The sequence below is a fragment of the Zosterops lateralis genome (genome assembly GCF_965231275.1).
Source record: "Zosterops lateralis genome assembly, chromosome: 4".
In the NCBI taxonomy this organism is placed as follows: Eukaryota; Metazoa; Chordata; class Aves; order Passeriformes; family Zosteropidae; genus Zosterops; species Zosterops lateralis.
Genome location: NC_139765.1, coordinates 44,310,772 through 44,329,898, shown reverse-complemented (window position 1 = coordinate 44,329,898; position 19,127 = coordinate 44,310,772). Strand labels below are relative to the sequence as shown.

The 19,127-nt window shown below is 38.0% G+C and overlaps 1 protein-coding gene across 2 annotated transcripts in view; it reads right to left on the bottom strand.

Moving 5' to 3' along the window:
• NELL2 (neural EGFL like 2) overlaps positions 1-19,127 on the bottom strand; it is a 136,218-nt gene that overhangs the window by 15,592 nt on the left and 101,499 nt on the right. The window contains exon 16 of one of the 2 annotated variants that reach the window (XM_083860688.1): positions 1,534-1,674. The exons of the other annotated variant lie outside the window; for it this stretch is intronic. Coding sequence (XP_083716814.1) covers positions 1,534-1,674 — 141 coding nt within the window. The remainder of the gene's footprint in view (positions 1-1,533; positions 1,675-19,127) is intronic. 2 annotated transcript variants of the gene reach the window in all.

Sequence of the window (19,127 nt, the reverse complement as noted above, 5' to 3'; positions counted from 1 at the left end):
GTCTAATAATTGCTGCTTCTGTATACATGTAGCAATCCCCACATTTCTTTTCCCTTGGCTTTGCATTTGTTTAGAAATTGCTGCTTAATTGATTGTTGTTTGCACACAACACAATCACTTTGTATTACATACCTCCCTTGAGACAGCACGTGCCAAACCACCATCTTCAACCCATGAGATAAGTGTTATACTGACACTGAAGATAAAACTTGGGATATTGAGAATATTTCCATAAATGCCTGGCTGGAATATTTATTTCCTGTGCCATGAGTGACGGAAGTGCAATGCTATAATCAGAGTGATCACAACTTATTCTTTGCACCTTCTTGTCCTAACTCCGGGCCAGCTAACACTGATATTTAGTTAGTTCTTGACAAAGAAAGCTCGACTTATGAAAGCAGTGGTTGCCTTAAATTGCTGATTCCTCCTGGGAATACAGGCTTTCAGCTGTGATGAAAATGTGTTGAAATAAAGTATTGATGATGGGTATACCAGAAAGGTCATTCTCACTTGTGGAGAACTGTCTGTGTGTCTGCCTTAGAGAAATTAATTCAATTGCTTCCCTTTGGGACTGATGCAGCCCACAATGTGAGTTTAAACAGCAATAAGAAAGCCAGCACTGTGAGCACTGAATATTTCAGCGCTCAGGGAAAGAAGGCAGAAAGGGTGGTAATTTTGCCCTGAGAGGTCCATGACAAAAAAAGACAGGTTTGTTCTGTTATTTAAAGCAGCAGTATGAAATATCTTAAGAGCTCAATAACATTCCATACTAAAAGATCTGCATCTGAAAATAACTGTGTTCTTATTAATCTGCTATTATCTCTAACATCATTAATGAACACAGAAAACCTTTCCATCTCCTTGCTCCCCTTGTCATTCTCTTGTCCTCAACACACCAGCCCTACGTCCACTGAGCTTCCTAGTTTGTAATGTAGGTCTGCAAATTTCAGCCTTCTAGAAGCAGTTAGCCATTACACAGGAGCCAATACATACCACAGTATTAACCAAGGTATAGGTAAGGGTCTCAGGGATGGATAATGATTTTTTGCAATGGGAAATATTTTTATCATGAACTATTTCAGTGTATGAGGAAAACAAAGTGGAGGAAATGAGGTCTGGATTGAGGTCCATTTCTATATACAAAGAATCTGACATATAAACAGATTACTGTGGAGTGACAGATTACAGTGCATGCTATCAGCCCATGGGAAATCACTTATGCAAGGGACAAGCACAGAAGCAGATGTAGGGCCAGAGAAACTGCATTTTAATCACGATGCTTGACTTTACATATTATGTTAGTAAAATACAGAAATGCTCCACTAATGCTCCACATTATAGGAATATTCCTACTTTATATTCTTTTGCCTTTGATGATGATGCTTATTTAGACTACAATTCTTTTGGGTCAAGGTTTAAATTTCACTGCAGTTTTCAAGACAATGCTTGACCAGAACAATCTGAAACACTAGACATTTTCTGGATGCTTTCATGTGAACCATAACAGTACCCCATCTTTTTTCAGACACTGACCTTCACAGGATTCTCCACCTGGTGAAAACATCCCATTGTCATGGTAGCCATCTCTGCATTCGCAGTGGTACCAGCCAGGCAGGTTAATGCAGTTAGCACGGCTGTCGCACTGAACAAAGCCATCCGAGCACTCATCAATGTCTGTTTATCGAGAACAACAAAATAGAAAAAAAATTCACAGAGAGGAAATTGTCATAGTCATCCAAGGAAAGAACAATATCCCTGGTGTTTCTGGGTTTCACAAAATTATTTTCATTACTGACACTTGAATTTGCAGAATTAATTGCAATGAAGTTTTGAATTGTTTCCATAAAAGTACTTGGCTAATGATTTTGGTCCTAACATCAGCAGAGGTCCTGCTAATCCCATTTTACTGCCTACATAGTAACAACTCATTTTGTCACAACACATGACAGGTAATCTGACATCTGTTTAAATTGCCCATAATATGAAGAAAAGAATCAGGTCCCAGTTCATATAATAAGATGTTAACCCTTTGAGTAGTTGTTGCAGGTTGTCTGGTAAAATAAAGACTTTTTTTCTAGGGGTATATAAAAACATTAAATGTTTACTCTGGTCCTTGCTTATGCTTTCGGTGACACCAGTTTTAAGTTAGAAGGGCTTTCCTATCCTGACGAATTCCTGTTGATTTACACCAGCACCTTTGAATCTCAACGTAACTGACTGCAGGCTCCTCTCTAATCATCAAAGAAAACAACTGGGTTTCCAAACAAATGCTTAAACAATGAAGGTGAAACACAACACATTCTCCTTCCTCTGGAAATTCCTTTGGGAAGTGTGTCTCTTAAATGAACAACTTCCACTGGCTAAACTTTACAGTAACAATTTATCATTAAATTAAATTTTTTTATATACACTCACTAGATCCAAAATCCAAAGTATGCTATAAAGACACCAAACTCGTGGACTTAGCAGAGATATAGAGACCTTTGTGACATGCTAATTTCCAGTGCCTTTAGGTACACAGTATACTGTACTAAAGAATGGGTCCCATAGTAGGAGTACTGTTAACAGTTAGGGAATACCAGGAGTATGGAGTCAAACAGGAGTAAAACTGAGCTGTTCCCTATCAGAGTCACTGCCTTATCACTGTGTAATATGCCAGAAGTAGCATACCTATCTGAGCATCAAGCTGACTAAGAAGTGCCTACAGAACCAACACAAAGGGAGGGACAACATTTGCAAACTGCCTTCAGGAAAAAAAAAAAAAAAAAAAAAAAAAGCTCTGATCACCCTTCACCGTGAGTTAACTCTCAGTGTACTCACCACTCTGGCCAAACCAAGGATTCAACCCTTTTTTAAAGGCTGAATCTTTAAAACTAAGAACTGAAGTAACAAATTAAGACTCAAACTCTTAAAGTACATCAGTAGTTGACCTAGTATCCTCTAGGGCACAGATATGAAGGAGAGTTGTGACGTGACCACTGACATAACATGTGAAATATCTAAAAATTATGCCCAAAGTCCCTGTTACCTCCCACTTACGTAATTTGCTATTTTCATAGGAGGAAGTGTAAACTGGCTAAGAAAATAAACTGTGAGTTACAATAAAGTAATGAATCACTTTTCTGAGAATAATAATGTGTGGCTAGATAGACATACTCTTATCAAGTATTTTGTGAAATTTATTCAAACACAAACTTTATAAAATTTTATAAAATCCTGAAACTTCCTTATCCATTGAGATTGCTTTGTTCCACATTTGAAGGTAATAACAATATTAGTGTGTGGGGAACACCAGCATGAACTACAAGGTGTAGCGCAGTCACCCACATTTGGTTTTGAGTTTTGTTTTTCTTCTACATGAAAGGGAGTATATGGTATGTGCTCTGGGTATTTTATTTACATACCAAATAATTGTTATAAAAATTTCTTTGGAAAAACCGTACAACTGTATCATGAGTGCATTGGCTTTTAAAAGCTTTACAGATCGTTGACAAAATCTCATTAGAAATTTTCGCTATGATGTATCAGTCTGATTTTCTATCAAAAGTATCTCTAAACAGGTACCCCTGATGTACATTACCAGTATTTATGACGACAAAAATTACCAATACTCCTGATGCAATACTGCAGCAAGTGTATATTTTGCTGCTTTGTGCACCACAAATATAGTCATAAGTCTCTGTTGGTTTAAAACAGAATTTTCAACTCCACTATGAATTCCAAGATAATCATCTGAGTAGCTGTACTGCAGAACTGAGAAATGGTAAACCTTTACAATCTTCCACTGCTCAGTGTGTTTCTTTCTACATCAGTATAAACTCTGGCCTTTTTCTTGTGAGCAGCCAGGAGCCAGTGGGACCACAGAGGTGTTTGAGAGATCAGAGGAAGATCAATGAAAATTATGTTACAGCAGTGAGAAAAGGTTGGCTTGCAGTCTGTGTCTTATCTACTTCTACTCGCTCAGAAAGTCACAGATTACTGACAAAAAAGGAGAAGAAAAGAAGAAAGGGCTGCAATCTAGAAGTTCCCTTACCACTGGGGAATATGCTGCCTGGCAGACAGCTTGCCAGGCAGAACAGAAGTGACTGTGCTAAACACTTGGGATCACCTGGTCAGTACAACATAACTTGTTGTGGTTGGCTAAAGCTACAGACCCCAGAGAACCCCAGTGCATGTTAAAACTTGATGTTAATCATCATACTGCCTACTTAATAACATTGCTATAAGGCACTGGACGGCATACAATTCTTTGGGAAAGTGGAATGTATTTATTGGTGATGAGCTGGAGAAATGAGTGTTATTTAGGTCAAAGTAACAGATATGAATTAAAGAAAGCCTGTGTTCCTCTCTTCAGAAAAATTTATTTGTGAATCTATAAGCCTTATAAGTATAAGCACAGTATCACATGCACAAGTGGAATGCATTCAGATGAACTCATTGATTATTCAGGAAAAACAAGCTGTGAATGTCACATCAGTATTGGTAAAGTGACAACAAAAGCAGCTTCCCTGTATTTATTTGCAAACTAGCTGATGAATCAGTAACACGAGAAGTATTACTCAGGATGAAATGCTTTATCCAATGTCAATAAACAAAGAAATACATTCTTCTGGTTTTGTTATGACTGCAAGCAAAGTTGGAGTCGAGTTATGTAAGAAACCCTCCCATCATAAACATGTATGGAAGCATGCTGCAGGTCTCGAAGAATGTCTTACTCCCCATAGATTGTCTGCCATTGCATTGGAACCACCGCTGCATCCACGCTGAATAAGCCATTACTCCTTTCAGGATTTTTCAGCAAACAAAAGAAATCCAAAACACTTTTCGCCACCAACATTTTAGGCAAATGGTAACTTAAGCACATGCCAGCGGGTTTTCAGAATATAGATGTTCCTTATGCACAGTATTTTAATGCGCACAGCTAATGCTGATTATTAATTCTAGTAGAAAAGTGCTCTGTAATGGGACAAAATGTGACTGTTGCAACTCTGTTAAACAAGAAACCACAGCAGAAATGTGTCTTACAAAGCAAAAGCACTGATTTTATGGAAAAATTTTCTGACATTTGGATAAAAAGATTTCTGTTTTCAAATAGCGTACCACAGCTCAGGAAGTGCTACAAAAGTATCTACAACAGAAATTATCTTATTAGTATGGGAAAAGCAGACAGTAATAATTTTCCCCTGTCCTATGGTGAAACCTTCTTGGATGAATCATCTTGCAGCTGCTCGGTCAGAGGTATGAGCTGACAAGAGAAGAAAAACTGATTGAAGTTTTGCTTGGCCAGTGGCTATGGTGTATCAGTGGGCTATATGGAATATTAACAGGGATAATAAAGTCCTGTTTGATGCTGTACTAAAAAAGCATGGAAAATGAAATATTACTCTATAAAAGAAAGTTAGCAAAAGGCTTTATATCTTCATTTATACCAATGAGCTTTCTTATTTCCATTTTTTGTAACCCATTTTTCAACTCAAAATTTTTAATTTTCTTTGCAGAGGCCTCACTCTAATAAAGTAGATACACAATCAGAGGCATTTTAAAAGTAAGAGCTGTGTATGTCTAGCTCCCCTTGACATGAAAAAGTCTTGCTCTCCCAAATACCTTCCTTATACCTCAGGATCACTCATTTCCTTAACCGTGGCAACAGTTTTAGTTTAGCTATTATTCTCTTTTCTCTTGGGAACACTGAGAAAACTCTGCTCCCTGAAGAGTAAAATAAGATCATTAGCAAATTATCCACCGGTACAAAAAGACGAAAAGTAGAACTAGCTCTCTGATTCATATTATTAGAGAATTTCTCTATAATAAGTCTTTTTGAAGATTGAAAGTGGTATAAAATTGCCAATTAGAAAGATAGCAGTTCTCTTTCATTCAGCAACAGGACCAAGCTCCAGTGTAGTTAAGCTGCACTCAACAAAGAACCATGGTGTGGGGGAGGGGTGTTGCTACCATTTTAAATTATTCACTTCAAGACTTAAATGTTAATTACAAATCCTTCTCTTAGAAAAGCCTGCATTTACAAACTTACAGAGATATAGAGCTAAACACAATCTATAAATATTTTCTGTCATACATTGCTTTATCCAGGTCAATACAAACCAAAGTTCTTGCTTGTCAAGAAGTCAATACCACAGATCAGGAGCTATGAATACTTAGAACTTACTTGTCTCCATATTGGAAGTGGAGACAACATTTTTCTGCATCAGAGAAACTAGCTAAGACTAGCTGGCTAGCTAAAACTGCCAACTAATAGAGACTTCCAATCACAATAATTTGGCCCAGGCTAACTGGGTTTTATCACTGGGTTTTATCACAGGATATGTTTACAGAGATTATGAGCAGACAACATCTTCCAAAATGTTCAGTCACTAATGACTCAGGTCAAATTTGAGATCTCATTTCAGCGGCAACAGCCTTTCCAGCCTAATGCTAAACCTCCTAAGCTATCCACCTCCCAATGCCATATAAAGTATAAATAAAATGCAAACAACTGAAAGAAAAGTAATTTCAGCAACAGATCACTGAAGAAGTGGTTTAGAAGACTTTGAAGATGCTTAAACAGATAAGTCTTCAATGTTTGTTTTTTTTCATGGGATCATTTGGACAGAGTCAGACTCTGATACGCCTTTGCATATGTCAATACAATTTCAAGGATATTATGTCTGGCTTGTATGTAAAAGGTCATGTTACAACTATTCAGATTTGTGCTCAGATAACAGAATATACAGTAAGATTAAGATGATGTCTGGGTTATCTAATTTTAGTAAATATATATGGAAGGAGGAAAAGGCCCTATTCAGTAGGACTAAACAAAAAGTTCACTGTACTACATGAAGTATTTGCTATTGATGACTCAGTTTTCTGGACTACCCTTGAAAAGGATTCATATCTACCGGAAATTGTAGAGTCCCATCTCTTGCATTTAAGAACCAAAAAGTGTTTGTGTTGGTTCTCATGTGACAACAGATTTCTGATACGATGATACTTGTTAACACCCTCCTGTTCAACCAGACCTTTGGTTTGAGACCTTATGCAAAACATAGGTCAAGGTGGAGAAAGGTAAGATCCAGAGAGTAGTTCAATATACTGGGGCTATCTTACTGTTAAAACAAAAGATCAGCCTTTGGAATTTCCATCCACTACATTCTCATATACCATATGCATATAAGTATCATAAAGACAAATAAAACCCTCAAGAATATAGTAGCTAAGACTGCTGACATAATCCAGGAAGATACCAGAAAATCTAAGTTGTTTGGAATGACTTTTAAATCTATTTTGCAAAGTTTGATCAGCTCCTTTGTTTTCTAACACTGCGTCTGATTCCAAAGAGAACTTTCTTCCTTTGTCAATCACAGTCCTGGAGCCTGATTTTTTTAAAGTTTCACTCTGATTTGCCATCTTTGATGAACTCTTTAAAGATATGATATCAAATCTTGACATTCTTTCCACTGTATGAGTTCTCACATCAAAGTTGTCATAAAACCATAGGATATTCTTGATTTTAACTACAATTTCATCCCAGTATTTTATTCAGTTACAAGTTTAAATCATAAAGAGCAAGATTACAGATGGCCCGTGGAACAAAGCAAGGAGAGGAGTCACCCACAATTCTATCCTACCATAATACAGTTCCGTGAGCAAAAGGACTTTCTCTACACAGCATTAGAAACACCAGTTATCTCAGATACAGCCTTCAGAGAAGAGTGAAGACTGTGGTCCTTCCTCTCCCTCCTCAATAATGAACTGAGCCCATTTTGGGGAAAAAAGGAAAAAAAAGTATTTGGAATGTCTTTGGAGTTGCTGCCTCTATCTCAACACCTCCCAGATCTAGTAGAACTTCTGGTTAAGTCATCTTATAATTGCTTTGACATGTGGTGTTGGAGATATGTGCTGCAGATGATATGTTCTTCACTAAAAATTTCCAACTGTCACATTGCATGAAAAAATAGCAACTATTAACAGGTCTTTTTTTTTTTTTTTTTTTTTTTTTTTTTTTTTTTTTTTTTTTTTTTTAATATCCCAGCAAGACCATGATTGCCGTTTATAAAGTACCCTGTCCACGGAAAACTAATTTAGTTACATTAATGAAAAGGAAGCAAAATGTGATTGAGAATGTAATACAGAATTATAGTTCATTAATTCTTCAAGTATGCAATTTTCCAGACTCCTGATCCCCCATTGATTTCTGCACACCCCCATAGATCCTGCTAAATGCCAGCAAAAAGAAATTCAATCGTGTTGGTATTTCATGTGTGGCAGTGGCGGTGCTCCAAAATTAGATAGAAATGTTATCAAAGGGAATTTTCCACGGACTGCTTCACCATGTGGCCCTGCAAACAATGCTTTGTTGGCAAAAATTGATCAATCACAGATCACACCAATAATTGAAACTATGCCTCCCATTGCACTCCCAATATCATCAAAGGAAGTGATATTTGCAGCAATTGAAATTCAGAGCATCTAACTGGCCATGATGAATTAGGTGCATTCATGAATACTGTAAAATATTTTTCAGCTCTATTGTAAGACACTGATTGTGCCAATCCTCATTAGAAAGACTAACTAAGAGGAATTGGGCCTCTATTTGTAGTTGTTGACAAAGAGGTGGTTTTGCTTTCACTGTGTTCATCATTTTCAGTACAGCATCTCATGTTAACTGTAATATATGCTTCTGTTTCCTCATTAGCCCTATCTTCCTAAGAAGAAAATGAATAGTCCTTATTTTCTCCAAGACAGCAAAAACACCTTTATACCTTGAAATACCTCGACATACATGTTTTAGATATCTATAGCACCTGGAAGTTACATCGTTCCATCTGCACATGAGAAACAGGACTGACACACTAGTGGCTAGCTGCTAAAGATGGATAAGGGTAGCTGAATTCTAAACAAAAGGGAACTAACCTGAAAAGAGAAGAGCTAGTTTTGCCCAATGTGACCTCTTATCCAGTAGGTAGGAAGGAAGCCTTCACTTGCACAGTGTAATGACGAAAGCTCTTGGGTTTCCTCAAGTGAAGAGTCAAGTCAGTCATAACCATGAGTTAGGATGTTTACTCATATGAAAGACTGATGCAACCAGCATATTCTCAGCCTTGTAAAAGGTTGCTTCAGATCAGCTCTGTTAAGAATTACAGTAAATTTCCAAGCATTTAGTTCAGAGGCAATTTATGGAAAACAAACAAAAGAGCCCTCAAAAAAGAAACTCAAACACAGTTTGAGGAACTAGGAATTGTTTTTTACACCTTGATTTGAGCTTGGTCTCCTGCTATAGTCCTCTACTCTTTGGTCAGGGTATTGCGTATAGTATACGTGCGCTAAAGATTAAAACATCCTTACCTACATTTTCTTACCAGTGGCTTCTTGCCAGGACTCTTAGTCCATAGACAACTAATTTGAATTGCTGCTCCTGAACTGTCAAATCATGTAGAGATTGTACAAAATTGTTGAAGCACAAAAAAAAGGGAAAAACCACACACATCATTCTTTCATGCTACAGTTGACAACAACTCATCAAGAAAACAATAAATATTCTCAATATAAATATGAAAAAGCTGGAGAAGCAGCTTGAAACTAAATCACTATTCCTTTGCTTGGGCCATAAACATATCATTGGCACAATATGTGCAGAAACTGCAGATGTCCTCATGTGGACAGCAAAAGGAAGACCTCCATAAGGATATAGGACAATGATTGGCAGTGTTATAGATTTTAATTCCACTAATAGTTGAATGACTCATAATTCATAAGAGAGCTTACAGTGGGTGATGAAGGTCATCCCTATCTTCCTTATATAACAGAATAAAATTCTATTATAATGCTGCCCAGCTGCACTATTCACATTCTATTTATAGCCTGCTGTATTTTAAGAATGCAGCTGAAACTTTAGATTTCATGTTTAATGAAGGACTTTTCTCCCCATAGCAAATAATATCTAAGCATGAATGCATTTTGATGTTTTTTACAAATAACAAGAAAATCCTGTCTCCTTAGAGCTCTTTTGTAGTATTCTCTCTTCCCTGGTCTCTTTCTCCCCTTTTTTTTTTTCTCAAGCTGCTACATATAGGATTGTAGTTTTGCAACAAGCTAAAGAAAGATATAAAGAGAAAAAGATAAGTACCAGTATGTGACTCTTCAGCAAAGAAAAAATCTTTCGTGATTTAAAATTGATGACACTAAGGGAGGAAAGAAACTATATGCACCCAAGAAACTGTGTCAGGCAAGGAAAATGGAGAAAAATACACAGAAGGATGAAGCAGCAAGGCATCTTTAGCTAGAAATGAGGTAAGTAGGGTTCATGCCTAAATACAGAATGCACATGAAATTTAATACGGGAGTTTTTGTTTAAATTTTAAAGATCTTCTTTGTGAATAATTATAAATAAAAATGTAAAGCACAGTAAAGCAACGAAACATTCCGAGCTTCTAAAGTCACCAGTCCTTGTCTCAGTGCTATTTTTGAGCTTATTTTTCATCTGAGAAAAAATCAGGTGAGAACAGGGAGAATGACCTCCCTTTCATACACTGCAGCCCAGCAAAAGTATCTAATCTGCTGAATCCTGGCTTTCCTGTTTGCTTGCTGCAGATCTCATTTGTTTACTCTCAAAGACAAGTTTTAAATCTTTTTTTCTATATAATGAGATAGCCATTTTTGAATATGTACTCCTTGAAGGTCAAAGGGATTTTTAGGTTTTATAAATTCACTGTACTTTGCACTGACAGACAATACACTATAAACCCCACCGTGCTTTCTCTCAGCTATTGACATATTTAGTAGAGGGGCAAGAGGAGAAGTAATGAGATGATCTACATCTTACCTGGACTTCTTCTACTGTTTACTTATGCAAAGTTTGTCACCTACCCAATTTTCCTTGTGTGGCTTGATTCCAAACCTGTAAAATGGGGAGAAAGTGCTTCTATCATCTATTCCTTGCCCTTTCTCTCCCACCTGCTTTATTTGGTAGCACAGATAGATCACAGAAGTCACAAGGACAGTCACTGATAGTAATTGTCTGTATTGGGGCTGATGTTATTTAATGCCTTTATTAATGACAGGGATGAAGGGACCAAGTACACCCTCAGCACATTTACAGATGACACTGAGCTGAGTCGTGCAGTTGACACATCTGAAGCACAGGATGCCATCCAGACCTGGACAGGCTTGAGCAGTGGGCCCATGGGAATCTCATGAAGTTGAACAAGGCCAAGTGCAAGGTGCTGCACCTGGATCAGGACAAACCCTGGTACCAACAGGATGGCTAGGGATGAACAGATGGAGAGCAGCCCTGCTGAGAAGGACTCAGGGGTGCTGCTGGAAGAGAGGCTGGACATGACCCAAAAAGACAAAGATGGACATGGCCCAGAAAGCCAAACACATCCTGGGCTGCATCAAAGAGACATGATTAGACAGTCAAGGGGAGATGATTCTGCCCCTCTACTCCACTCTGGAGAGACCTCACCTGCAGTACTGCATTCAGCTCTAGGGTCCACACCACAGGGAGGACATGGACCTGCTGGGGTGAGTCCAGAGGAGATCCAACAAGATGATTAGAAGGATGAAGCACTTCTCCTACGAGGAATTGGAATTGTTCAGCCAGGAAAAAAGAATACTTCAGGGTAACCTAATTGTGGCCTTCCAGTACCTGGAGGGATTGGACAAGACTATTTATGAAGGGTATGTAGTGACAGGACAAAGGGGAATGGCTTCAAAACAGATAGTAGGTCTAAATCAGATGTTAGGAAGAAGTTATTTACTGTGAGGGTGGTGAGGGTCTAGAAGGTTGCCCAAGGAAGTTGTGGATTCCTAGTGGTGTTCAAGGCCAGGTTGGACAGAGCTCTGAGCAACCTCGTATAGGGAAAAGCATCCCTGCCAATGGCAGGGGGGCTGGAACTAGATGGTCTTAAAGGTACCTTCTAATCTAAACCATTCTACATTTTTGTGATACTGTGATTGAAGTCTTGTATTATTTGTTTCAGACAGCTCTCACAATATAGATCACAAGTGGTTTTTGTAGAAGTATAATAGCCCCTGTACAGTTCTGCTGCCCTCTAAGGATGCTTGATTTTTATGGATACTTGAAATACTAGTTTGATATAGCACCAGCACAAGTCATTAACTTCATATTATTATGCACTTTCAAGGAAAATATTTGGAGAAAGGGAAGAGCAGGAATTTGTTTTGTACACAAACCCCATGAGTTTCAGAATCTCACAAACAGTTTATCTCTACCATTAATTTCAAGTTTGCAACCCATTCACTGGCTGCACGTCTGTTTTTACGTAGCTTTAATTAACACTTGGAACATTGTTAACATTAAGCATTCCTTGCAGGAAAGGCACGTTCTCCAAGTGTTAGCTAAACACAGTTTCTAAGATTGCAAATCATGTTTTCTTTTCCTGTTTTGAACTTCTTCTTAACAGTAAATATGAAGACTTGGCTTTTACTGGAACAGTTAGATGAAGTTGGCTGAAATTATTAATTATAATAACAATTGAAATGACAATAATTAATTGTTTGCTAGATTTTTATCAGTATTGAGTAACATGCAGTATTGTTTCTCTTTCCAGCAACAGTCCTTTCTGAATCTAAACTTGGACTATAAACATCACAGACAGAGGTGACTAAAGGTTTCTAACTAGAAACCTTCAAACCTATTAGGCTTTTTTTGAGGAAAAAATACTCATGGAGAACCGTTTCAGCAGAAAATCTCTGCTGTAGTTTCTAGTACTCCCTGTAAAGGATCTTCCAAATTCTTTTGAGCTGGAGAATAAACTTCAACCACTTCATGCCCTTTTTACTAATGAATGGAGAATGTTCAGGCAAGACAAAGGGAACACAGACGCTATGTTGGGTTTGCATGGCCAGGTTTTGTAAGGCAGGGTGGCTACAGCAGTGGCTGCTGTGAGAACATGCCAGAAGCTTCCCCCATGTCCAACAGAGCCAATGTCAGCTGGCCCCAAGACGGATCTGCCACTGGCCAAGTCCAAGCTGGGACAGTGTATTTAAGAAGGGGAACAGCACAGTTAACTACTATATAACTTATCAACAGAACAGAAGCTGGAAAGATGATGGTTCCTAACCTCATGATTTATTTAAGACTTATCAAAAGGAGTACAGAACAAAAATAAAGGAATCAAAAGTACACTCTGCTCCTAGAGCAGCCAAATGAGATTTTTCAGAAACTTTCTAGGAATATCAGATCTGACAGTACAAATTAGGCCTGTCTGCCTGGAACAGTCATGCTCTGTGAGCGATGTTATTTCTCCCTATTTATTTCCAGTCAGGAATAAATACAGATATTGTGCCCTAAGCAGTACATCAGAAAACTACCTTAACCAGAAGCATGTAAGCAGTGCAGAAGACCAAATTCCTAGAATTACTGTTCTGAGAAACTATTTCTTTGAAATTAAGGAAGTAAAAATATATATATATATATATATAATTTCCAAGTTCTGAAAGGACTGAGTGACACCACCAAGGTATTGGATTAGATAGTTTATGGGAGCACAGTCCAGTACTAGAGATATTGCTCTTATGCAGATACAGTGCCGAAGCAGCTACTACGTACAGTAGCTCAGAACGTAAAATTTAATAGTTTTACTCTGCACAACATAAAAATTATAGTAAACTGACTGTGCAAACTGCTGTGTTGATTTAAGCCTACTCCTTACAAGTTCTTGTTTAAATTTCAAAAGTCACTTTGTATTTTGAAAGCATTAAAAAGTTTTGGAACCACAAGGAAAGCAGTAATGTTATCAATCCGATGACTGATACATTGGTATGGCTTTGTAAGGAAATACCTCATGTAGTCCTATCCTGCTAACCTCTCCTCAAGTCACCAAAAGAATTCTATCTGAGGATGTTTGTTTCACATTGCATAACTGAAGTTCAGTGATAGGACAGCAAAACACAAATTATATATTCAAAATTCGTTACTAGGGTTCTGTATCAACTTAGTGGAAATTTATTGTAGTGACATATTAGTCCAAGTTAGAACAAGTAACTATGCTTAAAGAAGACATAGAAGTTGATGTTATAGGATTCTTCCCATAAGTTAGCTCATGATTCTTCTATCTGCTTTTCCTACAGGCAACACTAAAAACCCTAGTTACGCATTACCTCAATAAACCAAGGCTAACTCAAAACACTGTTCTAGATTCTGAAATAAGTATTTGATATGCAACATTTGAGAAGGCAAGACTGTAATGCAGACTACTCATTACTCAGCCTGTGCAAGCTGAGTAGTGACTTTATGTAGCAGAGATGCAAGTCATAAAGCATGTTTCAACATCCTCAGCAAAACCATTACATTATTTTTAGCAGCTGGGTCCTGTTTCTTTCTGCTGAACTAGAAACCACAGAAGATATTAATTAAATGCAGGCGTAATTCAGAAGTGTTTAATTACCAAGATTCAGCACCCAAGGATAAAAAGCACAGTTAGATATTTACTGTTAAAGTTTAAGTTAAGCCTGTTTAAACTGGATACTGAGAATCTGTTTTCATCTACATTTAAGCTATGGCTGAAAAGGCAAAACCTCTGAACCCAACATGCCACATATCCAAATTTCAACAGGGCAGGAAGCTAGGAGACTTGCCAAGGAAATGGAGAGCACTTGGAAGTACTCAAAGAAGAAAAATGGCAGTGAATCTCCAAAGCTACGGCAACAAAGGCCAGCAATGAGCTGGACATTTGTTCCAGAATCTTTCCTTACGCACCTCTTCCCACAGCCAGGGCCCTGGGTTACACAGACCTGACACCAAAGCCTCAGTGCTGCTGCAGGACAATAGCAGCATGCAGGTCAGCATCAAAGCTGAATCTCAGCTACTTGCAAGATGCAATTGAGTTTCTATCACTGTCATTGAATTGCCAGACTTCAGTGACTCAAAAGGCCTGACTTTCAGAACATAATGAATTCCTATGGCACACTGGCATCTATTAAAATGCTTTATGCTGCAAACCATGCTTAAGAACTATTTGTTTGCAGAAGTTTTTTCCAGACTCTATAGAATAGCTCAACTTTCTCTTATTTCCATGAATTGAACTCAGATCCTTAATGTGAATAAAACATTCCCTGAAAAAGTATCCTCTAACTTCTAAGTTTCAAACTTAGGAACTCAAACCAGGAGCCCGAATACTCAAGACACCAAATTCCAAACAAGTCAAGTGGACTACGGAAACAAATGAAATAGGGGAGATATGGAACTCTTGTTTCGGTCAGCTCATGCCTGTGCTGTCTTTATGTTTATTCCACTTCTCTTGCTCCCTTCTTTTGTTTGTTCCTTCACTAAAGCCCCCAGTAATCCCTTAAGGATTTCAGAGAATGAAAATATTAATCCTAATATGCTTTCTGCTCAAAGAGTTTGTTGTTATACTCATCTACCCCAGGAAGAGACTGGCTTCCCCTGCTAGACTATGAAGGGCACAGCTCTTACTCTAGCTTTGTGCAGGACCTTGCATACTTATACCAGAAATTTGAGCCTTTCGGTACTATTGTTATAAATCTCAATCTGCTACCAGTAATTTAAAACTAAGCAAATGGCAGATTCCTGAGTTGCTCAGAAAGCTTTGACTGTGATACTCTCACAGCTTAGGGATACTGTAGCCAAGAATTCTTAAGAATTCTGCCAAAAGTAATTTTGGTTCTTAAAGCCTTGGTTCAAACTCCACAGGCTTCAAATACCATTTGTGTCACAGCCTTACCTTCAGAGCCTACCTGGCTGATGACTGTGATTGTTTTAACTAAACACAAGGGATCAAGACCTTAAATGGAAGCAGTTCTCTTGTCATGCTGAAAGTATTACACCACTTCATTTTTGCAAACTCAGCCAAGTTAACAAGTTCTCTGCTTACTTCAACAAAGTATTCTTTTCCAATACTAATAAAACATTTTTCCTAATAACTGGGAAATCATAATTAGAAGATTTTAACAAGCTCTCTTTGAAATAGAAATAATAATAGCCTTTAATAACATGAGGTCGGTTATTATTAGGGTCAGTGCAGCACATGAACAAATTCATTTGGATTTGCTGAGAAGAGTAATAGTCATGCATGTTAATTATTTAGCTTATACAGAAAGCATAAAACTGACAAGTTCTGATCTATAACAATTATTCATCAAAATCATTTCTCTGAGTCAATATTTCAGTATTTTCAACTACAAATGTAGCAAGAATGTGTTTTAGCAACATCCCTTGAGGAGGAAGTTTCCACACATGAAAAAGAAAAAGGAAAAAAAATGCAGAGATCCAAATAATATATTTTCCTTGGCTTTGGATATTTCTGATAATTACCCAGGTTCTTACCGTCATCTCACCGTCATCCATCACTGACCATTTTTTTCAATAAATTCAGTTACACCTTTAATTAAGCCAAATGTTAGTAATAATGTATGGCTGAATTAATGTAGAACCTGCAAGCTAAAGTTTTTCTCAATTGTTGCTTTCAAAGGTAACTGCTTTGTCTGCCAATTTATTTTCAGCAGCTTGAACGTGGATTGTTTAGTAACAGGTGGACATGATTCCTGCAATAACCAAGGAAAATTCATTAGCAGGAAATTCAAATAGCAGGAAATAATCCAAAAACTTGCAGCCACCTGTTAACAAAAACTACATCAAAACACTACTAGTAGCAAAACTGCTTTTTGATCTCATGCATAATTTAAAGCTGTCCATAGGAATACTCAAAGCACAAAACAAGTGTGGAAACTTGAAAAAAGAAGCTGACAAGCAGCAAAAATGCAGTAACCTTGTATGCATACACTAGCATATATGCATATATAGTAAGAGAACAAACCACTCTTAAAAGCTTTGTCACCAAATTAAAGGAGAGCAAATCTAACAAAGTCATCCTGTTCAAGAGTTCTAAAATATAATACACTTCAAATACAATTTAAGACAGCACTTAAAAAATGCCAATTGAAGAATTCATAATTTTGCAATTACAGAAGACAGTATTAAGTCAGGTATTTTGAAAAAGTTTACCAGGCACAAATACTTTTAGATTTGCATGGTAATCTCATCTCTACACTGCACAAAACTGCTCTACTTGATAAACTGCTGGTGTGCCTTTTAAGACTTAATTTTTTTTTAATATGTAAACCCCACCTCCTTAAGCCAATGAATGCATCCCCAACATTAAAAATGTCTTAATCCGTATTCTTTGCGAGGAGACATAGAAATTCTCCCACTCATTTTTGTGACATGATGGCTTTTAGTCTCATTTTTATGGCTTAATACCAATTTTTAAAAAAGGCTGATACATCTGCATATGATTCTTCCATCTGCTACCTCATTCCATTGGTCCATTTCCACATGGCACAGGTCATGATTAATCTAAAAGGCTCCCAATAGATCATTCATAGGTGTTGTAACAGTTCTGTTCTCTGTTAACTGCAAGACAGTCCACAGTGAATACAGTACACTGAAATAGCCAACCAGCAGTAACAGTTGATTCTCCTTCTTATGTTTCCAACAGAAGTGAGACTCGTACTGACACCACAGAAACACGACTTGGAAGCAAAAAAAATTATGAAACCATTCTTATTTACACAGGAATTCACTTCCCTTTGCAAAAGCTGCACTGAGTTTAGGCTGCACAGGCAGGACCTCAGCATGGACAGCATCATCCCTCTCAGGCTTTGGGAGAAATATAGATACTGATTAAGTATGCAAGGATGGGTTTTGGAAAGGAAATTCTAAACAGTGAGGTGCTCAATGCCTTCTTCATTTTGGTCTTTATAGGTAAGATTTGCCTGCAGGTGTTCCAGGTCACCAAGACCAGTGGAAAATTCTGTCTGAAGCAAGAAAAATCTACCTATGGTGGAGAAGGATCAATATCTAAATAAACTCAGAAGTGCTGAGGAAGTTGGATCATGTCACACTTGGGGCGAACCTCAACTGTCTTTGAAAGGTCATGGTGACTGAAAGAAGCTCCTCAGAAATGGAAGAAAGCAAATGTCCTTCTTATCTTTGAAAAAGGCAAGGATCCCAGGAACTACAGATTAGTCAGCCTCACCTCCACCCCTGCGAAGATGCTGGTATCTTCTAAACAGATTAAGGACAAGAAGGTAACTTGGAACAGTCAACACTGATTTATGAAGAGGAAATCATGCCTGACCAACCTGATAGACTTCTAAAGGAAGATTACTAAGTTTGGTGAATGGGAGAAGAGCAGTACACCTTGGTTATCTTAGTAAGGTTTTTGATACTCACATAACATCCTGAGACAAGCTTAAAAGTGCAGGCTAAATAAATGGACAATGAGATAGACTGAAAACCTGCTGTGTGTCCAGCGGCAGAGAGCTCTGATCAGCTGTACATCCATTTGGAGACTGGTCACTTATCAATATACACCCAGGTAAACACCAGGTACCGGGCCAGAACTGCTTAACATCTGACAATAAGGCAGAGCACCCTCAGCACATTTTCAGATAATACAAAATTTGGAGGAGACATTGCTACACACCTTTGCTTTACTGGCATTCAGAGGGACCTCAACAGGCTGGAGAAACTGGCCACTGGGAATATCTTCAAGTTCAGAGGGAAATGTGAAGTCCTACAACTAGTAAGAAAAAACCTCAGGCACCAGAAGGGCAGTGGAAAAGCTACTTGACAAAAAACAGTCTGGAGGTGCTGGTGGACATGAGCTGCACATGAGGCAGCATTGTGCACTTGTAGCAAAAGTGGCCAACAGCCTCCAGAATTAGGAAGTATATTGCCGGCAGGTCATGGGACATGATCATGCCCCCCTGCTTCTTGCTGCTAGGATTTCTGGAGTGCTGGATCTTGCACTGTATTCTCTAATAGAGGAGAGACATGGAGCAAACCCAGTGCAGTGCTGTAAAGATGATTAATGGACCAGAGCATCTGTCATACCAGGAGAGGCTAACAGAGCTAAGATGTTCAGCCTGGAAATGAAAAGGCTGAGGGGAAACTTATCAACATCTATAAATACCTAACAACGTTGAAGGAAGATAGAAACTCTCAGTCATGCCCAGAAAAAGGACTAGGGGCATGGCAAATTACATGTGACCATAATGAAAAAGAACTTTTTTTGTACTCTGAGGGTGATTGAACACTGGAATTGGTTGTCCAGAGAACTTGTGGAGTCTCCAAACCTGAAAAC